The sequence below is a fragment of the Drosophila novamexicana genome, unplaced genomic scaffold, assembly GCF_003285875.2.
Source record: "Drosophila novamexicana strain 15010-1031.04,08,12 unplaced genomic scaffold, DnovRS2.1 tig00000108-arrow-pilon, whole genome shotgun sequence".
NCBI lineage: Eukaryota > Metazoa > Arthropoda > Insecta > Diptera > Drosophilidae > Drosophila > Drosophila novamexicana.
In genome coordinates this window covers 5,740,004-5,765,068 of record NW_020824772.1, presented here as the reverse complement: position 1 = coordinate 5,765,068, position 25,065 = coordinate 5,740,004, and the positions used below count along the sequence as shown (strand labels likewise).

General features: G+C 43.5%; 8 protein-coding genes across 10 annotated transcripts; 4 read left to right on the top strand and 4 right to left on the bottom strand.

Moving 5' to 3' along the window:
- Window positions 1–246: 246 nt before the first annotated feature.
- LOC115771826 (outer dense fiber protein 3-B-like) lies at window positions 247–1,243 on the bottom strand. Its single transcript, XM_030717705.1, has 4 exons — window positions 1,142–1,243; window positions 871–1,089; window positions 628–814; window positions 247–569 (listed from the first exon to the last, which is right to left on the bottom strand). Exons 1-4 carry the CDS (start codon window positions 1,158–1,160, stop codon window positions 305–307), a joined length of 690 nt encoding a protein of 229 aa, XP_030573565.1. The 5' UTR covers window positions 1,161–1,243; the 3' UTR covers window positions 247–304.
- A 560-nt stretch (window positions 1,244–1,803) lies between these two features.
- On the bottom strand, window positions 1,804–2,802 carry LOC115771827 (outer dense fiber protein 3-like protein 2). The gene is made up of 4 exons (XM_030717707.1): window positions 2,698–2,802; window positions 2,423–2,641; window positions 2,178–2,364; window positions 1,804–2,119 (listed from the first exon to the last, which is right to left on the bottom strand). Exons 1-4 carry the CDS (start codon window positions 2,714–2,716, stop codon window positions 1,855–1,857), a joined length of 690 nt encoding a protein of 229 aa, XP_030573567.1. The 5' UTR covers window positions 2,717–2,802; the 3' UTR covers window positions 1,804–1,854.
- Window positions 2,803–2,890: 88 nt separating this feature from the next.
- LOC115771828 (synaptic vesicular amine transporter) lies at window positions 2,891–5,323 on the bottom strand. The gene is made up of 6 exons (XM_030717708.1): window positions 4,799–5,323; window positions 4,279–4,737; window positions 3,616–4,220; window positions 3,339–3,555; window positions 3,159–3,283; window positions 2,891–3,083 (listed from the first exon to the last, which is right to left on the bottom strand). The coding sequence occupies exons 1-6, from the start codon at window positions 4,956–4,958 to the stop codon at window positions 2,991–2,993; spliced, it is 1,659 nt and encodes a 552-aa protein (XP_030573568.1). The 5' UTR covers window positions 4,959–5,323; the 3' UTR covers window positions 2,891–2,990.
- A 23-nt stretch (window positions 5,324–5,346) lies between these two features.
- Window positions 5,347–8,603, top strand: LOC115771715 (lysosomal acid glucosylceramidase). Its single transcript, XM_030717535.1, has 5 exons — window positions 5,347–5,366; window positions 6,685–6,767; window positions 6,829–7,853; window positions 7,927–8,269; window positions 8,338–8,603. The coding sequence occupies exons 1-5, from the start codon at window positions 5,347–5,349 to the stop codon at window positions 8,601–8,603; spliced, it is 1,737 nt and encodes a 578-aa protein (XP_030573395.1).
- Window positions 8,604–9,142: 539 nt separating this feature from the next.
- LOC115772105 (lysosomal acid glucosylceramidase) lies at window positions 9,143–12,495 on the top strand. 3 transcript variants are annotated; one of them, XR_004019018.1, is made up of 10 exons: window positions 9,143–9,280; window positions 9,332–9,474; window positions 9,531–9,690; window positions 9,766–9,913; window positions 9,975–10,295; window positions 10,363–10,492; window positions 10,548–10,661; window positions 10,939–11,459; window positions 11,650–12,235; window positions 12,334–12,495. XR_004019018.1 is itself a non-coding variant. In XM_030718070.1 (9 exons), exons 1-9 carry the CDS (start codon window positions 9,223–9,225, stop codon window positions 11,747–11,749), a joined length of 1,695 nt encoding a protein of 564 aa, XP_030573930.1. In that variant the 5' UTR covers window positions 9,143–9,222; the 3' UTR covers window positions 11,750–12,495. The 3 variants fall into 3 exon arrangements, 2 of the variants coding, with proteins under 2 accessions (XP_030573930.1, XP_030573931.1); XM_030718070.1 differs by having other exon boundaries at window positions 11,650–12,495; XM_030718071.1 differs by having other exon boundaries at window positions 9,145–9,280; window positions 9,338–9,474; window positions 11,650–12,495.
- Window positions 12,496–14,126: 1,631 nt separating this feature from the next.
- On the top strand, window positions 14,127–15,164 carry LOC115757661 (alpha-tocopherol transfer protein-like). Its single transcript, XM_030697977.1, has 3 exons — window positions 14,127–14,419; window positions 14,473–14,845; window positions 14,910–15,164. Exons 1-3 carry the CDS (start codon window positions 14,127–14,129, stop codon window positions 15,162–15,164), a joined length of 921 nt encoding a protein of 306 aa, XP_030553837.1.
- A 275-nt stretch (window positions 15,165–15,439) lies between these two features.
- Window positions 15,440–16,657, top strand: LOC115771849 (alpha-tocopherol transfer protein-like). The gene is made up of 3 exons (XM_030717731.1): window positions 15,440–15,741; window positions 15,801–16,173; window positions 16,236–16,657. Exons 1-3 carry the CDS (start codon window positions 15,443–15,445, stop codon window positions 16,494–16,496), a joined length of 933 nt encoding a protein of 310 aa, XP_030573591.1. The 5' UTR covers window positions 15,440–15,442; the 3' UTR covers window positions 16,497–16,657.
- Window positions 16,658–16,674: 17 nt separating this feature from the next.
- On the bottom strand, window positions 16,675–23,305 carry LOC115771848 (myogenic-determination protein). The gene is made up of 5 exons (XM_030717730.1): window positions 22,658–23,305; window positions 20,299–20,421; window positions 20,149–20,223; window positions 16,959–17,037; window positions 16,675–16,894 (listed from the first exon to the last, which is right to left on the bottom strand). Exons 1-5 carry the CDS (start codon window positions 23,144–23,146, stop codon window positions 16,686–16,688), a joined length of 975 nt encoding a protein of 324 aa, XP_030573590.1. The 5' UTR covers window positions 23,147–23,305; the 3' UTR covers window positions 16,675–16,685.
- Window positions 23,306–25,065: the final 1,760 nt, after the last annotated feature.

Here is a 25,065-nt window from a genome sequence, read left to right as displayed (position 1 = left end):
AAATAATTCGTGAACACCCAGAAATAAATTGGCAGTTAGTCGAAAAAGTTCCGCTAAAGCAGCTGTTTCAAAATCCGAGTTCAAATACAGTAGATTTTGGGAATGCTCTTGGGTTTGTTTCCACGTCAATTCGCAAAAGGTTAAAGCTAGACTACATGCTACATCCCATCCCGAGATTTAGCAAACCTCGCGATAGCGAACCTAACTCCGTATGGGGCTTATAATTCGTACAGACATAGAACAATATTCAAGTTAATTATAAATTCGTATTTTATTACTAAGACATTTTTCTAATATTGCAAATTTACATATTATCACATCTAACAATCATTGGTGGAGCATATGGCGAGTGGTGCACACCAAATGAGTAGGCGCGCCCCGATCTTCCAGGACGATAGTACATCAAATCATAGTAATTAGGACCGGGACCAACGTTCTCTTTACGCATATTACAAATCGGCCTCATGGAATACTGAGGCGCACGACATAGCTTAAGATTCAGATCTCCCGCAGCATATGCCGCCGGGCCAGGCGAATCGGCCTTGCGATTTAACTTCGCTTGGATGCCCCTGTTAAAACAAATGCAATTAGCCCAAGGCCAACAACACAACCGAACATAATACCCACATGCTATATGCTGGAGCGGATGGCTTTATGGGACTGACTTCGAACTTGTAGGCACTCGGACCAGGTCCGTACTTCTTGAAACTGAATTCATTCCGTTTACCCAATGAGTAGGCTGGCGCAGAAACCCCCTTGAAAAATGGCTTATTATGAACATCGTGTGCGCCGGGACCGGGACCAACTCTTTTGTCTGCAATTGAATCGAGTTATTAAGGCCGTGTCACTATTTGCTGTACGTCAACTTACCAATAATTTTTGTCATGGGGCCCATGGTGTATTGGAAACCCCCTCCTCGGCCATAGCGCGTAAGTTTATCTACCTGATAGGCACCTGGTCCTGGTCCCGGATCAGGACCCATCATGTTGGTACGAGCCCCGAAGGAGTATTGTGGCATTCGCTGTTTCCGGGTATCGTGCTTATCATACCCCACGGTTGGGGGCAACCCGTAAGCGCCGGGACCAGGACCTATTGTCGAGGAAATTGTAGAATAGTATCGTTTAAGGACTAACACACTTACCTAAAGGTCTACGCGCCATGTTTGTCTATTGCAATATTAGAAAAAAAGGCTTGAATTTTGAAACTCTTGCGAGTTGTCCGTACGGTTCCCAAATGTAAACTGAATCACATTCAGACAGCCCCATACCTTATGCTGGGACTCACATAACACTTAAGCCATGGCAAACTTGTTTTAAAAAAATTCAAATAAAAATGCTTACAGATAAGCTTTTACGCTTAAATCCATTATGAAGAATAAAACAAGAATTTTGTTTCTGTGCATTCGGCTGTCCGTTTAAACACGCCCACTTAGGAGCAGGTGACCGAGAAACTTAAATCTTCCACTGTCTGACAAGAGTCGTAATATTTTGCCAAGAATATTTAATATCTTTTACATAATATAGCCGTCATATAGTAAAAATTGACGTTTTCTAAAGATCCAATTTGAAAAACTTCTTTGCGCTTGTCTTGGTGCTGGATTTGCAGGACTTTGTGTAAAAGAATTATAGATGAGAATTTATTCGCAAATTGATGTGAAATTGAGCCGAAAAATTTCAACATGTGGTTGGGATAGCGAAAACTTCCTACGCTGGTGGGTCCACATACAAGAACAAGCGACAAATGATATAGAGGGCAACATTTTTTGATGATCGCAACATTAAACATTCAACGCACATTTCACACTTTATTACTACTAGGATTCATTTACATAAAATTTTTTCTAATATTGCAAATCTACATATTATCACATCTAACTACCATGGGTGGAGCATAGGGCGAATGGCGCACACCGAATGAATAGGCTTGTCCAGTCTTGCCAGGACGATAGTACATCAAATCATAATAATTAGGACCGGGACCCAGGGTATCTTTTCTCATATTGCAAATGGGTCTCATTGAGTACTCAGGAGCGCGATTCAATCTGATATTCATATCGCCTGCACCATAAGCAGCCGGACCAGGCGAAATTTCCTTGCCCTTAATCCTGGTTTGTATACCCCTATTTAAAGAAAATTAATTAGTTCATAGTCTGGATAACAATTGTAGGTAATACCCACATGCTATAGGCGGGTGCGGCTGGCTTAATTGGATTGACCTCATAATTATAAGCACTCGGACCGGGTCCACACTTCTTAAAACTATAATTGTTACGCACTCCCAAGGAATAAGCTGGTGCATTGACTCCTTTGAAGAACGGTTTTAAATGGACATCGTATGCGCCGGGGCCGGGGCCAATTCTTTTGTCTGCAGAACAGAAGCCCAAATAAAACAGCAGGAATAACTATTTGATCCCTTAACTTACCAATAATTTTTGTCATGGGGGCAATGGTATATTGCAAACCGCCGCCCATTCCATAGCGCGTTAATTTGTCTACCTGATAGGCGCCCGGTCCTGGTCCAGGATCGGCACCCGTCGTTTGCGTGCGCGTTCCGAAGGAGTATTGCGGCATGCGCTTCTTACGGGTATCATGCTTTTCATAACCCACGGTTGTGGGCAACCCGTAAGCGCCGGGACCAGGGCCTGTCGATTAGAGAACCATTAGCTGTGGTGCTTCAAAGGGCCTATTCAACGCTTACCTAGAGGTCGACGCGCCATGTATTTTTAATTTATTGCAATATTAGAAAAAATTTTCGACTAATTTTGAACTCTTTTGAGTTGTGTGCCGAATGAATTTCAAAAGTGTAATGAGAGCAGCCGAGGCTCTCACACATATTTAGTTTAGTGTCCACATGAACTTTATGTCAAGGGCAAGTAGTTTTGCGAGTAACATCAAAAGACATTTAGGTATAGGGATTTAATGGTTGTGCTTTTCATAGAGATTTGGTAAGTTGTTGACATATATTGCTTGAGCTTAAAGTGAGTGCAGTAATTATTCCAGATCCATGGAATTGTAGAGCTGCTTATAGCGTGAGCCACGCCCACTGTTCTGCATGAGCAAATCGTTTTGATGCTCCCTCAGGCGCTGTGCGTGCATGGAAATGAAATGAAAATATGAGAAAAATTACACTTTCCTGGGATTATTATTTGAAGCACCTACTTTCGGATCATATTTCTGATATAGATAAACCAATATGGGGCCGTATAGAATATTGAAGATACCCACAATGCGCATAAGCCAGGCAAAGCCAAAGCTCTGTGCCAGCTCGCCGCCAATTAAAGGAGCTGCCAAATATGAAGCAAACTGCTAGAAAGCGTCAGAGGATGAACAAAGTCTTACCAAGGCAGTAAGCTAGGCTCACGGATGTCTGCTGTATAGCATAGACCGTGCCGTAGCTCGACGTTGAGCTGCTGGTCTCGCCGAGCTCATCCTGCGCCAGTGTGGCATCCACAAAAGTGGCCAGAAGTGGAACCAGGGCCGCATCGATCACACCAATGCCTAGGCCCAGGGCAAAGTGGGGCAACAGTAGTTGAGCAACAGTCGTGGCGCTGGGTATCTGTATAAAAAGTTATAATATTAGCAGACAGAATGAAGCCAATCATCCTACAATACCTACCAGAATCGAGGCAAAGCCCACCAACAGCAGGCTGACGCAGGAGACCTTTAGCTGGCCATAACGATAGGCGATGCTGCCAAAAAAGTTGGTGCCCACAAAGTAGCCCACGGAGTCCGGTATAAAAACTGTGCCCAATTGCCATTTATTCGGATGCAGATATTGAATCAACCAAATGGGCAAACACGGCTCCAGTATGGCCATTGTGGAAGTGGATAGCCAAATGGCAATCACAATGGCCAAAATCATTTTGCATTCGAGAAGCGCGCGCCACTTAGTCTTCTGTTCCACGACCAAAACTTCTGGCTGCACGGAAAGGTCCATGGTGAGCAGCTGTAGACCCAGGCTCAAAAAGATGACCGTGGCGAGTATTACAAAGGGTGCCGATTTGCCCACCATATCATAGAGTATGCTACCAAAAGGATAGCCCAATAGCACGCCCAAGGCAATGCTGCCCAGAATGATGCCCATGACCTTGGAGCGACGTGCCTCCTCTGGATAGTGCTGGGCCACCAGACTCATGCCGCACACACCAATGCAGGCGGAGCCCACGCCCTGAATAGCGCGAGCCAGCAACAACATCCAATATGATTCGCCCACGGCAAACACTGAAACGAAAGCATAATAGAGGGATATGCAAAAGTGAGCAGCCTGCTGCAAGTTTACCGAGCGAGGAGAGCAAAAGAAAGCAGGTGCCCACCATAATGGGCAGTCGGTAACCACACTTGCTCGACATATTGCCAACAATGGGATTAAAAATCAATTGAACCAGCGCTTTCATGGCCAACAGCAGTCCAATGGAGCCATTTTCGTGCGTCAGGCTCAGGCTGTTGAAATTGCCTGTGGTATCGACCTTTGTGGTTGTCGTCGCATTAGTGCCGCCCAAATGATTGCTGGGCGGCGGCATATTTGGCATCGTTGTGGTCGTCAGTAGCTGCAACAAAGTGAAATTCACCATCGATTTGCCGGGTATTGGATGCTTTGCCATGTAGAATTGCGCGTGACCTTCGTTGCGGTAAGCAAGCTGATGTACCATCGGTGTGGGGGACGGCGCGCCCTCCTCCAGCCGATAACCCTCAAAGGTGGGCTTCTCAAGGCTGGCCAAATAGTCAGGTAAAATGGGCACTGTAAGCGGCACACTTTAGTTTCTGTTATCTCGCTGTTGTTATCTTTTAATTGGCATTACCTATTACGGTCAGCAGCACATTGTCCAGCAGTAGAGCTATGTACACAATTCCCGCTATTAGGCAGCGATTCTCAATGCCATTCGACTGAGGTGTTGAGCTGCGCCTGGCGGAAATGTTTAGCTTGGCCGCTGCCTGGCCACTTGTTGACTTCGCCGACATGACACGCGCGCCACGAATCCAAATAAATATGCAACACTAATACAGACGCACAAAGGCTGAATGTTATTACACTGGCATATGGCCGAGCAGAGAGGCGCCGCAAAATATGCTAAACAATAATAAGCGCACAGGCACTCACGCACACACACGCAGACGCACAGGCACACACACACGCACACAGCCTTAAAAGCTTGTTTAGAAGCAGAGTTTTCGCGCTCTTTAACCAACAGGTGGTGTTGCTGCCTTGTCAACGCGTTTGTGGCTAGTGAAAGGTTGCAACAGGCCGCCAAATGCTTTTACTGGCAGCATGCGAGCCGAACGAAACGAACGAGCACACGAATCACAGTGAACGAGCGCCAGCTAGGAAAGGAAATCATCTGAATTCAACATGTGGTTCAAGAGTGGAGCGTATGCACTACCCCATTGTGTTGGTAACATTAAAGTCAAATATATTATAATTCAAAACTAAATATAATAGATTAGAAGTGTTCATACAAATCAAATATGAATTAATAACAAATTGGAATAGAAACTAACTGGCAACCCCTAACAAAAAAGAAAACAATTATGCAAGCATTTCACAATTTATCGATCTCCCAGCCAGCTCCATGATTGTTGTTGCAAGTCAGTTTTATGATATTTATTATGGACAAATATTTTATTAATTTTTATTACATTTATTATTTTTGGTCAACTAAGTCTCAGTACAGGGTACATTTCTGTCGCCCACACTCCATTTGTTGCTGTTCTTGTTGTTGGTGTATGTTATATTGCTGCTTACCAGACTGTTGTTATGGCTGTTGCTTTGCCCATCTCCACGATGCCACACCCACTTAAAGCGCTTAAAGTTCATACGACTCGCAGGCCTGCAACCTGCCTTGTCCCTGATAAGCATGCTATAGATTTTTCAGACTTTCGAATCATTTTCCATTTCATTGAACTCTTCGCCGTTTAAATTTAGTCCCAAGAGAGCTGCCGTTCAACATAAATCTGTGACGAACTGCGTCAATTGCTTGCTACACAATAAAGCACATTTAACAAGGGGACATTCTCGGAGAAGAGAGCGAGAGATTGACACTTGCCGAGTGTGTTTATGCGTTGACTGTGGCCCAGTTTTGTGTGTGTAGATTGACATCCTTAATGCAAGTCATCAAACAATCGTTTACTATTTAACTAAAAGCTCTATTAGAAACCATTTTGCTTAAGTTTGCAATATGTTTACATATGTTTTTCGAATACTAATCAACTTAGCATTTAATTTTTCTAATTGATTTGCCTTTAAGAATCTTTTGAACACCTGTTTTAGTATAAAATTCTAATCTCAGCTGAGTTCCTTAAGGCAATCGAGGTACATAGGTATGTCCCCGATAAGATAACCAATTCGCAAAAATTATCATCAGAGCTCAAGAAATAGACTGCAGCTGCGCTATTTTCATCATTGAGGGATAGACAATCAATTAAACCAAAATTGGGCAAGTGGAACTTTTATTAACATATTCATTTTCGATTTTATTCTATTTTCCCCCTGCTTATCCGCACTCTTCGATTATAAGCGATTAATAGATTTTTCTATTGTATATAAATGAGCCGTAATCAACTTTTTAATTGCACAGTGCTTATCCCATTTAACCACTTCAGGGGTCTATTTGTTAAGATTAGGTGTGAGTAGAAAAAAAGCTTGAGTCGGTTATGCTTTGAACAATTGATTCAGTTAACGGGCTTCTAGACAAGCGATCGGTCAAAAAATGTTCAGGTGCAAAAATGATTTGCTCCTTGGCGCTTTGCTGTTGCTGCTGATAGCCGCAATCGGTAGGTATCAGGCATATGCAGATACCACAAAGAACACCTGTTTTATAAAGTGCTTACCCAGGTGGCCAGGCTGAAACCGTTCCTTGTAAGCTTAAAGATGCTCAATATGGCAAGGTATGTGTTTGCACAGCGGATTACTGCGACTATCTGGAGAATCCCACGCTGAGCCAGGATGATGAGTTCGCGCTGATCTCTAGCAGCAAGCAGGGGCTTCGCTTTGAACTAAACAAGGGCAACTTTGGAGTTCAAGAAATGTACACCATAAATGACTATGAAGAGCCAGCTGCGGAAACCACGGCCAGCAATGGCACAATCCTATCGCGGATAGTGGATCAGGCTTTAGCCACTATATTCTCGCAACCTGTCTCCCCGACCAGCAGCATCACTCGCTCCGTCACGCTGAAGGTGGATCGCAGCAAGCAATACCAAAGAATTGAAGGTTTCGGTGGCAGCTTCACGGGAGCTGTGTCCTACTTATTGGAAAACTATAAGGAGCAGGACATTCAAGACCATCTATACAAGAGTTTCTATGCCGCCGAGGGATTGGGATTCAATTTAATGCGCGTTGCAATGGGCGGCTGCGATTTTGATTTGGAAGCCTGGTCCTATAACGAGCAGCCCGAAAACGAAACTATACTGACCGGCATGGATAAGCTAGACGATCGTGATGTTATTCGCGTGGAGCAAATCAAACGACTGAAGGAAGTGTCGGGCGTCGAAAATCTGCGAATCAAGGGAGCTGCCTGGAGTGCGCCACCATGGATGAAGACCAACAATAGGTGGACTGGCTTCGGGCGCCTAAAACGCGAATACTATCAGACCTGGGCCGACTACCATCTCAAGTGGGTGGAACTGATGGAGAACAATGGTCTGCCGATTTGGGCCATTTCCACTGGAAATGAGCCAACAAATGGAATACTTTTCATGGTTTTCGTCAAGTTTATGAGCATGGGCTGGACACCACAGACGCAAGCTGTATGGGTGGACGACAATTTGGGTCCCACAATTCGTAACTCAAAGTACAAGGACCTAGTCATATTCAGTAACGATGATCAGCGATATACCAGTCCGCTTTGGTTCAAACAGGTAAAACGATTAAGAGTCCAATTTTTTCTATACTGATTTCGACAAACTTATCCCTAACCCAATCCACTCGCAGATGAACCGCACTCGCCCAGGTTCGCTCAAATACATTGACGGTGTATCTTTGCACTGGTATTGGGATGAAATATTTGGTAGCAGCTTTGTCCAAGACACCAACGAGTTCATGGCCAATAAAATACAGATAATATCTGAGTCTTGTATTGGCGACAAGCCCTGGCAAAAGGCAGCTCCTCTGTTGGGCAGTTGGGAGAGCGCAGAAAAGGTTGCACGCTCATTTCTGTCCCATCTGCAGGATGGCTTCCATGGCTGGATAGACTGGAATATCATTTTGAATGAGGCGGGTGGTCCAAACTATGTAAACAACACTGTTGACGCTCCAGTTATTGCCAATACGACATGTAAGCAGTTGCACACGCTCATCGAATTCGGCTCATCCTATCTTCATTACCAATTTTTGTTTTGCCAGCCTATACTGAGTTCTACAAGCAACCCATGTTCTATATCATGGGTCATTTCTCCAAGCTTGTGCCTGAGGGCTCCGTACTTATCGAGGCGGTGGCCAGCAATGTCAACCTCGATTGTGTGGCCTTCATACGACCTGACGAGAAGATTGTCGCTGTCCTCTTCAATAGTGGACGCGCCGACCTGGATATCAGTGTCGTGGATACTGTGCGCGGAAACCTAAAAGTCAATGTGCCCGCCAAGTCTATACACACTTTACTCTACAACTAAATGCGCAATAAATTTGTCTAATATTTAAAATATATTTTTTTTAACTTCCATCGAATTCCCTGATTTAAGGAAAATATTTATCTTTGGATCAGTTTAAGGTGAGCAAAGCGAGTGCAAATGTGTGCTGGGTTACTTTGGATTCGAATAGAGAGTATCTTTTAACAGACCACTTACACTTCGTATTTTAGAGCGAGAGAGAGATAGAGATAAAGAGAGGCGGCTGTGAAAGCAACTCTCATATTAAACGAAGAGAGTGCAATAAACTACCTTTTGCATAACTTTTACTTTGGATTGCCAAATCCGTGAGACGATTTCCAAGTGGCGCAGTCGATACGGCGCGTCGCTCGCAGCTCGCCGTCGCCGGCCGCTTTATCAGATCAACAGCTGGCGCAGGTCAAGTAGCAGGCACAACATAAACAACAATATGAGAGCCCACTTAAACCTATTTACACTAATAAATATCAGCGAATTCGGTTGCGATTGATTAGGAGAAACGCGTTTGCCGCTGGCGCCAAGCAATTTTACGGCTCAACCCAGCCCAGCTCAGCTCTCGAGTCAGTTGTGAGGGCGCATTCGGAGCGCGAGTTTCGTTGCAGTTTTCGTGTTGTTCGGGGCAAAAATGAAAGCGTGTTGGCTGTTCTTGCTGTTCGTTTTTGGCTTGTGGGCACGACGGGGAGGTAAGTGAATTTGTGTACCTTTGATTAAATTTTTACCTGTACATGCGCTAGTTGCAGCTGCCTTATCAGCACCTTGCCAGCTGAGGGAGACAAGCTACGGCAGCGTTTGCGTCTGCAACAGCAGCTACTGCGATTATCTAGATCAGCCGATTCTAAGTGACAACGCTCAGATTGTGGTAATTAGCTCTAGCAAGGTAAATGTGAATACTAATTAAATGCAATACATAATCAAAAATAATTTTAATTACAGAATGGCCTGCGTTTCAAGCAAGCCAATGCCAGTTTTCTGGACAAAGAGGCATTGGAAGTGCAGGATCATCAATGGATTGATGAAAACTTTGTAGCGGACTCCATTATTGTAGAGCAAAACAAAGCCTGGCTACAATTTGCCAACGTTCCTCAACGCTTCGGTAATTGAAACGCTGCAAAATCAACTATTCAACACTTAAGCTCTCCCTCTCTCTTTCTTGTTCAACACTACACAGCTTTCAATGTGAGCATTAAGACCGTGCAGTTAACAGTTAAACGCGAACTGCGTTATCAGAAAATAACAAATTTTGGAGGCGCTTTTACGGGTAGCGTGTCGCACATTTTAAAGCAACTGCCAATCGATTTGCAGGATCATGTCTATAGGTATGTATATGCCCTGGAGATCATACGTGGATTTCTAATCGAATATTTGATTTTGATATAGATCCTATTTTCACGCCGATGGCATTGGCTATAACTCAATACGCATGTCAATTGGCGCCTCCGACTTTGATCTACAGCCCTGGGCCTACAACGAGCTGCCGCGCAATGATCCATCACTGAGCAACTTTAGCACACTGGATTCACGTGATCTTCAGAAAATTGAACAGCTGAAACGCCTTAAAGTAGTTGCCCAACTGAATGATCTGAAAATTATGGCCGCTGCTTGGAGTGCGCCTACATGGATGAAGAGCAACGAAAGATGGACGGGTTTCGGTCAGCTGAAATCGGAATACTATCAAGCCTGGGCGGATTACCATTTGAAGTGGGTGCCCGACAAAGTTTACCAGTCGGTGGCTATTTTAATGAGCATTAATGTGCACTCTTTGCAGATTTCTCGAACTGATGCAGTCTAAAAATATGCCCGTCTGGGCCATATCCACTGGCAATGAGCCGTTAAACGGCGTCATTGGTTTCATCTTTATACACTTTATGAGTATGGGCTGGACGCCCTGGCAGCAGGTTGGCACAGCAATTCATAATTATAAGCATTTATACAGTAGATTTTCCTTAATAGGCGATTTGGCTCGGCGATTATCTGGGACCGACCATCAAGAAGTCCAAGCAGAGTCATGTGCTCATATTTGGCAACGATGATCAGCGCTATACGTATCCCTCCTGGTTTCGCAAGGTAAGTTAACAGATGAAACTGTGATAAAGTTACGTAGGTTCTTTGAATCTACCCACGTAGGATTCTGATTCTGCAATATGTTTTCTAATATTGATGGATGGTTTCAAGCTGGAAGTTCGTAGAAACTGTAGCTTTATAGCATATCAAAATGTGCTTACAGCATAATTTGATCACGAAATGCGTAATTATAGCATAGCATCTAGATAGAGTACCAGCTGCCTTAGAAACGCACTTGGTGAACATAAATAATTCAAACTTAATAATCTCTCACAAATAGATGCGCGCCTCTCGCTCGAATGCCCTCGACTATCTTGATGGCCTGGCGGTGCATTGGTATTGGGATGAGATCTTTGGACCAAAGCTTATAGATGATGCCCATACAGAGATGCCAAATAAATTGTTATTAAATACGGAATCTTGCATCGGCGACAAACCGTGGCAGACGCACGGCCCAGAGCTGGGCAACTGGGGGCGTGGCGAGAGCTATATGCGTGCCTATATACAGGACTTGCTGCACAATTTCAACGGCTGGCTAGACTGGAATCTGGTGCTAGACGAGCAGGGCGGTCCAAACTATGTGCACAATTATGTGGATGCTCCGGTGATCGTGAATACAACAAGTCGCACCGAATTCTACAAGCAGCCCATATACTATGCCATCGGGCATTTTAGCAAGTTTCTTCCGGAGCAATCCGTGCGGATCGAAGCGAGAACCAACGAAACCGAGTCCTTCGCCCAGCTGAGCGCGGTGGGCTTCCAAAGACCGGATGGCACCGTGGCGCTGATCTTGTACAATGGGTATGTGGCACGCGTCTTGTCTAACACTCAAGTGTCTGCACGTCCTGCAGATGTTGCTGCTATTTTTGGCGGCATCTGCGCTAAAGTGGCTGGCTCTTAATTGTGCATAACACTCGAAGACACTCGAAGAACTAGACAGCATTTACTGCATTTTATGAATGTATCTCAAAGATACTTTTCATTCTTACAGCGAAAACTTGCCCGTTAATGTGGCGCTCAATGACAGTCAACGCGGTGCATTTAATTTGCGTCTGCCCGCTCGCTCCTGGCACACCGTGGTCTACAAATGATCTGCAATGGCTTCCAGGAAACTACAAAATGGGTTAAGCATAGCGTAAAGTGATATAATCTATATATAGCCAAGGGTCCAGCCGGCGGTGCACGTAGCGCCTAGCACGTTGTTACTGCCCCAAGGACCAATTAGGATAGAAAACATGTTTGCCACTCTGCTCCGCTCAAGTGACAAGCGCAGGAAGCCAATAAATTTGCCCCGCAACAGGATGCGGATGCTCCCCAATGCGTTGACTCTGGAGATTTGTCCAAGCGCAACGACCAAGACAACGGAAATTTGTTTAAGCTGCTCAATTTGCCGTAACACGTCTGTTTACAATGAAAATTCATTTGCCGTTTACCCCGCCGCACCGCCCCGTCTCAGTCTGGTCTGGGGTATGGGGCATGGGGCATGGGTAGGTGGCACGGCAAGTATAAACGAAATTTCGGATCAAGTTGAGTGACAACTGGCAGTCGAGCGGCGACAACGACCAACCGAAAACATCGTTCGTATAAATATTTTCTTAAGTTTTTCTTCAAATAAAATGTTCTTCTTATTTTTTTTTACATGCTCTATAAATATGATTGTCAATTGAGCGCACAGCACATGCATTTGCTGCATCTAGTATATGCATCTGGCCCCGACAAAATGGGGCGTTTTATGTAAATCTATAAATTAAACATGAAATATTCATAATTTCTGTATGACCAATGAGTGCACCGCAGAGAATCTTTTTGGCAATAATTTAAGAATAAAAGATACTTTTAATATCAAATGCACAACAAATGATGAAAATGTTTTGGGGATAAGCGCAGCCATTTCTCATTGGTGCCCAGTTTAAGTACGGGCTATATTGGGGTAAATTTAATGCGTTCATTACATGTTGCAGTGGCAAGTGGCAACAGCATGTCAATGCGTCTTGGGAAATACTTTCAAGTGCTTACAACAAAATACACTTATCAGGCAGCAGCGTGTCAATTACATGCCACACCCACGCCCCTTTTTTTTGTATACTTCTTGCCACAAAAGGGTAAATAGAGCATATTGACTGTGCGTAAAGTCTTTCGGTCTATCCATGTAGTCGCTTCTCAATTATTATGCTCAGATCAAAATTTAAAATTATTTTTGCCATATCAAAAGACTTTTGATCAATCATTATATAACTAAAGTAATCACTTTTATTTTATTTCTGATCATAGTCCAGTAGATTGCCTCAAAAAAATGTTATTTCTGCTCTGCTCCAATTCGTGTCGATATCAACGTTAGATTGATAGTGCAACGATAGATTACTTTTGACTCAGGAGAGTTGATCCTTTCCACCAATTATTATACTATCTATCTTACTCTAATAAAGAAAAATACAATTGCAATGCATAATCTATGTTTATTGCTCAAGACGTAGGACTTAAAATCGGTAGAAATGGAAAAGAGTTCGTTTATAAATGAAAATCAAGATCCACACTCGAAGCGTAGCTCGCAGCTCGTCGCTGGTTTCAGGGTATCTATAAGTCGGGCACTCCCGACTTGTTTACTTTTCTTTTTTGAACAGCCAATACCAAAGGCCCTGTGGGATGTGCCAGCGAGAGTGTTGAGTGCTTCTTTAAGTTGATGTAGTTGGAGTTGTTGTTCTTGTGGTGTTTGCAGTGCATGAAGTTAATGAGGCTCATTATGAATATGGCAGCGATATGTTTGTGTCATAAGCAATAAGAATGCAGTCAGGGCATTTACACGCGCTGCTCTCGTCAGGAGAAGATCAAAGCGCACTACCATTTCCCAGGGTGCGCAACCCACCCATAATGTGTTATGAGTTATTGGAGTATGGCCAAAGCAGCGGCAACTCCAGCTAGCTGATCCGCTTCCTGGCAGTCTCGCCACGTTTACGTCCACTTCCACGTCCACGTCGTGTGCCTGTCAACAGCTGACAGCGCCATGTCAGAGCAATTTGCTGTACTGAAGGTAGGTGCTCCGCTCATCAGCACCTCCTACACATGTCGTGTCTCTGTGACGGGCACTCAAATTGAATGCTCAAAACAAACGCACACACAGGCTGGATACTATTTAGCGTCAGATTTATTTCAAGCATAAAACGGCGATCACATTTCAGAGCGACCGTGGTAATGGGTCGGGGGGGTGCACTTAAGTGGCCCGCGGGACAAAGGCGCCGGATGTAACTATTCGATATACATACACCATATTGCCCCATAGTAAATACACACACACTCATGCATACACATTTGTCAGCGAGAGCTGTTCTATGCAGATTTGTATTTTATTTTGCCAAATGATAGGTCGTATTTTCCCAACTATTTGCCTGATAAGATAATCAAATTAGCCAATCAATCGAGCCAACCGTGGCCCAATTAACAGGAATCATAAGCGCTATAGCCAGCAACAAGATGCGACGTCCGTTGTCACCAACGCTAGCAAAGCTGGCCGAGCAGGAGCTGAACGAAACGCCCGACAGGATACAGCAGGACATCATCATATTGCGCGTCTGGATACGCCAGCAGCCACATTTGCGCGCCCGCACCGAGGACGACTTTCTGATCGCGTTTCTGCGCCGCTGTCGCTATAGCCTGGAGGAGACCAAGCGGCGCCTGGACCGTTACTTCACCTACTATAATCTCTTTCCAGAAATTATGAGCAATCGCTATATCACACAGCGACTGCTGGATATCAATCGATTGGGGTAAGTAGCTGGTGAGGAATCACACCACATCATGTAGCCTGTCGACATTTTAGGATCTGCCTGTATCCGGATTTGCCCAAGTGTGACAACCGCACCGCCCTGTTCATAGCACGTTTTGGCAAGCTTGATCCCAACCAGTATAGTCTGCGCGAGATTTATCATTTCACTTCCATGGCGATGGAAATTGTTGCGCTGGAGAATGATTACGCATCTGTGGCGGGTATTTGTGAGATTATCGATTTGGAGGGCGTCACCTCGGATGGGATGCGCCGCTTCGATAAGCAATTCTTTCGCAAATGGTGGAACTGGCTGCACGACTGCAGTCCACTGAGAATCAAGGAAGTGTATGTCATCAATATGCCGAAGGACATACAAGGCCCCATTATGTTTCTCTACAATGTGCTCAGCATGCAGGTCAACTATCCGGTGAGCTCAATTAGCACTCTCGAATGACCTTATCCCGTCCAGCTAATCGAGATTTGAATCGCAGATACGCGTGCTGAAAAACAGCGAGGAACTCTTTGACCACATCGGCAAAGCCAGCCTGCCCGAGGAATACGGCGGCACCAATGGCCACATGGCCGAGAGCGTTGCCTATATGGAGGATTTGCTAAACAGCTATCGTGGCTACTTTGAGCAGGAGTACAAGTATGGCACCGTTGAGGAGCTACGACCGGGCGAGGTAGCCATGTACGAGGCCGAGTTTGGTGTCAATGGCTCCTTTCGCAGGCTGAACTGGGATTGACAGTGACCCTGTCCGGTCCAACCGTATTGTTAAGTCAAAGCTCTGCTGTAGTCGATCAATTAAATTTGTGTACCCCGCATAGATAAACAGTATATCGCTTAATTCGCTTATCGCCAAGTACACATGTATGTACATTCATATATCTCTCGCTGGATATCTAACAGCGAGCGTTCCAGCTATTACCAGGTCGCTGTTGCTGATTAGATAGCCCGCCCAAGCTACTCACTCACTGGGCGTCAGCCATTCGGCATTCGAGTTGCAGCTATCAGAGCGCTAACATGGCCGGACTGCGACCCCTGGCACCGGAACTCTCGGCGCTCGCCCTGTCCGAGTGCAATGAGCAGCAGGCGGAGCGCGGGGCTTTGATAGCCACACTGCAGACGTGGATTGGCAAATCGCCGTATCTGAAGGCGCGCACGGATGAGCGACTGATTTTGGCTTTTCTGCGACGTTGTCGCTTCAGTTTGGAGGAAACCAAAAGACGCATTGACAATTACTATTCCCTGCGCAATGCCTTTCCCGAGGTGCTCTGCTCGCGGCAAGTGGACGAGGCGCTCCTGCGGCAGTTTGATCGCGGGTAAGCCCCAACTCTTCTTCTATAATCTACATTTATATTAGTAACTGAACCCATCTTAGTATACATGTCATACCCGCACGACCAGCGAACCCGCAAGGACCACGTGTTATCATCTCCCAGTTCTGTAAGATCGATCCGAAGCAATCGAATCCCCGCGAAGCCTTCAAGCTGCTCTTCATGCTGCTGGAGCTGCTTGCATTGGAGTGCGATAATGCATCTGTTGCGGGTCTATTCTTTGTGGTGGACGCACGTGATGTCAACATGGAACAAATGATGCAATATGATCCATTTCTGCTGAAGAAGACCTTTATGCTGGTGGATCAGTGTTTGCCGCTGCGTTTCGCAGAGATTCACTTGGTGAACATGATACCCTCGGGTCAGACCATCTTTAATTTTGTCACCAGCTTTTTGCCAGCCAAGCTGCCCTGGAAGGTGCGTAATCCGACTCACTTAAGCATAGAATTCCTATTAATCCCCTTGATTATTCCGAATAGTTTGTAGTGCACAAGAAATCCGAGGATTTGTACAAGCATCTGCCGCCCGAGGCGATGACCATCGAGTATGGCGGCAGCAATGGCTACCAGGCGGAGGCCCTGGACTACTGGCGTCAAAAGCTGCAGGCGCACAAGGATTACTTTGCCGAAGATGCTCAATATGGCACAAACGAGAAACTGCGCGTCGGCCTGGCCAATGCCTGGGCCACCGGTGAACTGGGCGGCACCAGCGGCTCCTTTCGCAAGCTGGAAGTCGACTGAAAATTTGCGCTTGCTGTCTGCTTTATTCTTAGTGTTTATTTAAGTAGTTGCTAAAGCTAAAAAAGTACTAAACTAGTTCTACACGTTCACTGTTATTTGGTGTGTCCTTTTTGGGTATAGCTTGTATCCTTTGGCTGGCACTTAAACCTATCTTTACAATTAACTAGTTTGGCTGTATGTCGCTCAGTGCTAGGTGCTGCATTTTTGCTTGAAGTTCGCGTGAAGCGTCGACCCGCTGCCCTTCGCCGGCGGCGTGCTGCTGGATGAGATTGTGGCGCTGGATTTGCTGGCGGCGGCTTGCATTTGAACGGCGTTCGTTGTGCTCTTGTTGATGCTTTGGACAATGAGATTCAGGCAATCCAAGCTGGAGCCACTCGCACTGGCGCTGCCATCGAAATCTACCAAGAATTAAATATATCGATTAGGGTTAAGCAGGTAGCCCATTACCAGTTGATATATTACCTGCAAACTGGCCATATTTCTCCATGTGTTTGTTGTAAAAGATTAGCTTATCCTCCAGATACGCGCCCGCATAGGAGCTCTGCAATTGAAATGGAAAACGCATCCATGAGATATTATACTTAGATGCAATATTCCGTGCTAGTTTGTCTAGCTGCCACGAAATAAGCGAAACAATAAATTACAGCCAAAAAAAAAAAAGAGAAAAGAAGAAATAGCAAAAGTGTCGCCCCAAATGACAATGTCAGAAATGTCTGTGTCCAAATGCCATAGAAAACGCGCTCTAATGATGAGATTAACCCGAAATATATGCGACTGGTTGCTAGGGATTCCACAAAGCAGCCAATTAAAATGCATTGAACCGCTGCAGCCGGAGCCACAAGCATTGTCCCAAGAAGTCAGGAGTCGCGGGGCCACTTATTAGCAATTAAATTAATTTGCGCATTCGCAGACGACAGAAGTGGGCAAGCAGAAGCAGTTGGAGCAGAAGCTCGTACATGAACGGAGATTTGCGCAGATTTCATTAGAAAAATTCGCCTTAACGTTTTGGCCAGGAAAATTATAATTGCCAATTCTGGGTGGGTTCCCGACTGCAGTTTGGCGAGCGTGTTGCCGTCGCAGCGTCTACAAGGATCAGAGCACATGGCCAGTGCCAGTGGCTGTGGCTGGGATTGGGACTGGGATTGGGGGGCTGAGGCAGTCATTGGACGTGTTTGTTATTTTTAGGCACACTGTGACATGAGAACAACACCCAGCAGAGAACAGCAGCCGAACAAGCAAAGAACAAAACGCCGAACACAACAACTCGCGGCTGCACTTTTATAAAGCGATTTATCATTTCCCGAGCGTTTACTGACAGCGTGCGCTCGATATAAGCGACACACATATGAGCACACTAAATGCATATAGTATATATTTTATTTTATTTTCTTTTCTTTTATTTTACTTGGCGCAGACAGCATAGGCGTATAGTATATGTAAGCATGTTAATATCTGAATGAAATGCCACTTATCACTCGCTAAGCATTTATGAGTTGCGCAAAGATTTTAAGCCGCCTTTTGGCGCGTGGTTCTTGGAAGTGGACTCCTCTCAGATCAGAGGAAAAGCAGAGACTTTTGAATTGTAACGGATATGCCGCATTATGCTGCCTGACGGCCTTTTTATTATAAATTGTGGAAGCATATATTAACCAAATTTAACGACCTTGCAATTTCTTTTTGCTTTTATTTTTACAAAATATTTGTAGACAATAATTGATTGAACTAAAGTCGAGCCGTAGATAAGACAGCATAGATAGTTTCACGCAACTAAGTACATATAAAGTTCACTTCCGTTTTATGGCCAAACGATAGACTCACATATTCCGCGGCATGAGTCATTTGCACCTAAATGTTTATACTGGGCCAAATTTATTGATGGCACCGAATACAAACTTATGTGATTACGTTTGAAGTGTCTACTCAACTGATATGGTGGGAATTGTTTGATAGAAGGCCTGGCACAGTCGCCAGGTGTGCCTTTGTTCAAGTTTAAAGGTTTATGTATAATAAAAAAAATATATGATTATAATATGTTTTATTGCGGCCGTATGAAAATAGAAACAAATGCAAATGGACTCGGCAAATCAATTAAAATCGATCAGCTACTCGCAATAAATTGCAATATCTCTTTCTGAAAGCAAAGCAACTAAGTATATAATGAATTTAAATGTAAAGATATCTTCAATTTGAGGGTATTCAGATTTAACGAATAAAACATTTAGGACACGGCTTACAATAGGAAAAATATAAGAAAATAGGAATATACATTTATACAAATGTATTGAGTGGGACTGCAGTTTTTTAATGGGAATGCAGAGCAAATCTATTTGCTAGGTTTATTTATGACACATTTGTTATCAACGCTTAGAACTTTGCACGTTAATATTTAAAAATACAATTCCAGTTTTAACAATTCCCCCAGCTTGCATTTGCTACCCCAATGGGATGGATGGATGAATTGTCAGGCTGTGGCTGGGATGCATTTTAATGTCTGGCACGCTGGCATTTCGCCAGTTTTTAATCAAACTATGGACGCGCATTAATATCTGCCATTGAGGGCGCGTACTGTCGGCATATGGACAAATATGCAAGGTTTTATGGTAAATTAACAAATTTGTACATTAAAATTTGTAAAACTCAAACAAACTGCATGGAAATTACTCAGCAGAGTGTGGCATCAGTTCTTGCGATCGGGCATCCATAAAAGATATAGCCGCGGCTATTGCAAAAATGTTCGCATAATTGTTGACAATTTGTTTTGCTGTCACATCGGGCCTCTCGGCTGCCCCATCGGGCCCATGTCTTGCAACACCTTTCGGGGAACAGCGCTCCGATCTTGTCATGTTTTTCCTGTGCAATTTGTCAACTGACACATTTCCCTTTTTCGACTCGAACATATATTGTGAAATGGTATTGAGAGAGGCCCCTCTTTAGGGAAGAACATTCAAATGTCGCTCAAGTTTTATCACATGAAAAGCTGCCTGTAGCTATTTCGAATTTGTTATAATTAATTTACAACACGTTTCTCGTTTATAGTTTAGAGTTTGGCATTGGGTGGCTTTGCACCCCCCACACCCTCTCCATATTTAGTGAGCGCCTAAAAAGAAAATTTATTTATTGAATTTTACTAAATGCAGACCGAAGCCTCCCTTCAACTTAATATAAATAAATTCTGCGCCCATTTCAATTTTGTGTGTGTTAATTTTTGGGCCATTTTTTTCTGATTGTGCCCCAGCCGCTTGGACTTTTTGAACAATTGGGGAGCCAGCTCTTGAGGCAATCATAACTCATAATTCTCCCCTTAAAGCCTTTCCCGATAGAAGAAGCTTATTAAGCTGCACGTCAGCGAGCGCATAAATTGTTGGGCAGCAAATTGTGTCGATGTCGCAGTATGGATATGGCTCGGAGATATTTTGGGGGTATGGGCATTGAGATCTGGTGAATGGGGAGCTGAAGCTAAACGCAAGAGTCATGTTATTCTATTTTCACGTTCGGCAAGCTCTCGGGCAGACACTGAGATTTTGATGAATGTGCGCGTCAGCCAAAGAAAAATGTACGAAAATGTTTTTCATGCATGAGGTTTTTACGAGAAAATAATTGCGGAACGTTTGCCATTGCCTTTAATATTAATTGGCGTTCAGCAAAAACTTACCAGATAATCGGACTGGCAGCTCTTGCCGCTTAAACTGGGCGCCAGATTGTCGCCATCGCGTGTGGGTGTGGATTCCTAAAACAAACAAGCCGCAGCAGAGTTAATAACTGAAAAAAAAGTGACAAAAGACATAAAAAAAAAGCTGCCCACCTGCAACAGATCCTCGAGACTCTCGATGTATTCGATGGCATTGCGCAAGATCTCAACCTTGGGCAGGCGCTGATTGGGATTGGATGATGTGCGACGCTTCAAGATCTCAAAGGCCTCGTTAACCTAGAAAGCCAAGTTATGCGCCGTCATCAATTAAAATTCATCATCGAAATTATAGATACCATAGAAATCCATTAGACCTGCCATAAAAACCCACCCAGCGGCTAGCTCAGCCTTAAGTGGCTCTTTAATAAAACATATTTTAAATTAAATCGTGCATAAAATTTAAACAATTAAACCGTTGGGCGCGGGCGTTCATGTTGCTCGCCAGACTCCCATGTCCCCCCTTTTCATAATGTTAATAGCCCTGTCGATCTATAAATACGACGCTCGGAACTCGGTTCTACAGTGTTTACGATTTGTCCCAGAACTCTTCCTCCGACTGTTGAGCTCGTTAATGTTCGCGTTTAATGTTTGGCCAATCCTGCTGTTTTATGCTTGTTGGGTGGCTTCCCCGTAGATCCAATGCTTTTCGAAATTTAGGGCCAAATGATTGCAAGTGACATTTACGTCCATGATGTGTTAATCTTTGTGGTGCAACTAAGTTGCGCGCAATCGGGCTCCATGCAAACGAACAGATGGGCGTAAATTATTCCAAAATATGACTACACTTCTTTTTTGTCAATTTATACATATTTTATTGCTGCGACACAATAATCACATGTATCTTATATAAAACCCCTTTTTCCAAAAGAACTTATTAGCTATTTAAAACTTAGAAAAATGAAGATTTTCGAAAGACGTTTAAAATTGATCGGCAGATATTTATGCAGGAAAAAAACTGTAAAAGCTATTAGAAAATTATGATTATTCGGAAACTGAAGATTTCGTACATCTCCTTACACCTCGGTAAAAGAGTTTTAGTTATTAAACCAATATTCAAACTTGGAATTTCTTTCTTAGACTCAATTTAAATTGGCTCCCATAGAACAATAAAATACAAGTCAAACATATTACAAACTTATTTTCATTGCCCAAATTTGTTTAACATAATGTGCAAAGTATTCTTCAATATCGTCGGTGTATATTGTCCGATCTCAATGAAATGCTCATGGCTTAAAGATAGCAAACCAGAGTATGTATTTGCTAAATCGCATTTAAAAAATAGTTTTTCTTTTCAATTTTCAAGTCAAATATTTTTCATCTGTATATTTGAATTAACTATATACAAAATTCGGTATACTCAGCTTTTATCGAATATTATTTTCACAAAAAGGGACAGACGGACTCGGAACTCAACTCGTCGTTCTGACCAAGAATATATGAACCTTATGGGTTCGAAAATGCTTCCTTTTGCCTGTGTTACATATGTGTGTAACAAATATTATACTCCTACCATTTTCGATTGGTTCTGGGTTAAAGAAAGAAATTTAAAAACTAGTTTTATTGATTAGAAAATAAAAGCATTTAAGTGCGGAATACTTGAATACGGAATACTTTTTCAATGAATAAAGTGAAAAAACGATACAAAGTCACAAAGTAAAACAAGTAAGAGGTTCTAGTCGGGAGCTGCCGACTAGGGGATACCCTAATCCCTCTTCTTCCAACATCAAATGCATATATATATTCTATTTTAGAAGCTATATGTCAAGTTTGGTGACTCTAGCTCTTATTATTTACCAAAATTGCCCAAAAAACAGGATATCGATTTTTATCGATTGCTTGGAAACGGAGTAAGTTATCGATAATCGGAAAGAAACTCGATCTGCGCAGGCACTAGGAGGAGTCTCTAGCTCTTATAGGTCTCTAGCTCTTATAGGTTCTGAGACTGCGTTCATACATACGGACGGACGGACAGACGGATAGACGGACGGATAGATGGACACGGCTAGATCGACTCTACTGTTTAGGCTGATCAAGAATATATATACTTTTTTGGGGTCGGAGATGCTTCCTTCTGCCTGTTACCTACATTTGGATTTTGCACAAATACAATATACCCTTATACCCATTTTTAATGGGTTCAGGGTATAAATATTTGGATAAATTTAGGAATTTTAATATTGGTTGCTGATGTTTTTCATTCGGATTACTTTTCAAGCAAAACTTTATCAAAGTCATATTTTTAAAATCAAGACGAATATTTAATAAATATACATATACCATCATCACTTTGATGTATTAAGACAGTTTTATATAGATTCCCAATTCCCAGGCGTGACAACATCTAAAGAGTTTAGTTTTCTGCTTACCGCTGATATGGTCAATAGAAATCTCTTGCGAATTGTTAACTAGCGACGCTTTTTAACACCCTAGAATTAATATAGCCTTAAAAGTTCTTCATAGACTCCGAACTCACCTTTCTCAGACGCCGTCGCTCTCGCATGGTGGCTGCCTTGCGGCGATCAACGGTAACATTCTTCTTTTTGCACGCCTTGCAGGCCCAGGTGAGGCAGGGCCGCGAGGACTGGGCGGAGGCGCAAACGAGCGGAGCAAGCACATGCTCCTCGGAGCTCAGGCTGCTGTCCTCGTCATCGTAGTCCGTGGTGTATATGGGCGAGGATGTCATCGATAGCTGTTTGCCGGGATCTGACGTCTGGTGGTTTCTGTTGTTGAAACTGCAAGCGGCGCTGCTGGCATCGCCGACGGCATTGAAGCGGCTGAAGAAATGCTGCAGCGTCTGGTGAGGATTCTGATGGGCATTCGGATGTGGCATGCTGTTGTTGCCGTACCGATAGCCACTCGGATGCGCCTGCTGTGGATAGCTGCTGTATTCCTGCTTGATGGTATTGTCAATGGCCGCGCCAGAGCCCGTCAGCATGGCGTTTGTATTGTTGTACTTGGTCATGACTGGAAGTAACTAGTTGACCCCTTTCAATGATCACTTGACAAGCACTTCACTTCACTTCACCAGGCTCCACAGTTGCTTTCGATCGAACGGACACGGGAGCAAGACAATGAGAACGGGAACGAGATCGAGAACGAGAACGAGAACGAGACGAACCGTCGCCCGCAAGAAACGCAACACATTTGGCTGACAATATTCGAAATCTTGCCCAGATTCACATGTGCTCTGTGCTCTGTTTAGCTCTGCTCGGATCTCAGTTCTTGCTGCGTTTTGAGTGGCTGCTCGGCGCTGCTCTCGAGTGGCATCTATTTATAACGCGGCACGCCATTAGACGCTGGCCGCACTCGTCTTCTAAACAGAAGGACGCGCATGTTGTGTGTGTGCTGCAGGCCACGCCCCCGACTAACTTGCTGCTCAGGCTCAACGTTGTTCTGCTCAATGAAAATGTTGAATGTTGTTTGCGAAAGGCTTAGCACATTAGAAGATCTCGTTTATTTATTGCCAGCGCACTGATCGGTAGTCAAATAAATTTGAATCTACCTGTCCAGCGGTTAGCGTTTGGAGACGGCAAGCAATTCGTTAATGTGACACTTTTAATGCTGTCAGAGAAAACCCCTCTACCTCCCCCTCCTCCCCCTGCAAAGCGGCGCACACCTTGCCGTTGAGTTTTCCCAATATCATTTTCATTGTTATATTTTCTCGTTATCCGTCGTTTTGTTGGCTTCGCGTCAAATTGACCAGAAAGCAAGAGAAAAAAAAAACGGAAAAGCGGAAAAACTAAAAATTGCCTTTGCCTCCCCACATATAATTTGTTTATTTATTGCCGCCCAAAGAAAATATATATCTTTGGAAATCACCTCTAAATCTTCTTGAATGATATTGTAAATCTTTTGTCTAACGGCTCGTGGTTTTTTTTGTGCATTCCGTTTTATTTTCCATTTTCACTTTGTTTTGATTCTCGTTTGTCGCAGCTTTACTTTTGTGTTTCCTACTCGCTTTTCCGCTGTCACTTGAGTTTTGAGTTGATAAATGTTTTGTTTTGATTTGCTTTGATTTTATTTGGAACACACCAAGGTGTTGGCTTTTCACCAGAGTTGTTTATGACAAGCACAAGATAATCCCAATAGAAAATCGACTCTTCTTAATTGTTTTGTAACAAGCTTATAATAGTCCTTAGATAATACCAAATGTAAACTTGGGATAGTCTATTTATATAGATCCTAAGTCTGTAAGTACCAAGCAGCCATAAACTTGACTAAATTGAGTTTCAAAATGATTTTCAAGTTTAATTTGAGTTTTTAATTTAATGTTTAGTGTTATTTTTCATTGCATAACGCTCTTGTCATATTACAAAATTATAATTTCTATGGGATTAAAATGATCTTAAGCAAAATTAAATTAATTTGAAAATTTTGTTTGAAATATGTTTTTTGTAATTTTTTTTTGCTTTCGCCATATTGCTGTCTCACTCCCTCTTCCGTCCACCCACTCCCCGTTGCTCTCTTACACTATATAACTCGCTCTAGCACTCATTGTTTTTTGATCTTTCATTCACTCTCACTCTTTCTCTCTCTCTCTCTCTCTCTCTCTCTCTCTCTTTCTCTCTCTCTGTCTCTCTTTCACTCCTTTTTATATTTGATTTCACTCCAAACGTTCTTATCTTCATGCTCTTCTTAACACCCATTCATTTTTGTACTCTGATAAGACTTACACATTTCGCTGCTAATCTTGTGTACAGGGTACCGCGTTAGTCGAGCACTCTCAACTCCAGCTCTTGCTGATTGTGCCTGTAATTGTTTTCAGTTGGACATTAAAGAACTACGCCAGTGCTGCCCATTAAGCACTTAGCGTCATTAAAAAGACTAGCGCCATCTGTTGTTCAGGATTCTTATGGTTTAAGTATTTGCTAGGTTTTAAGC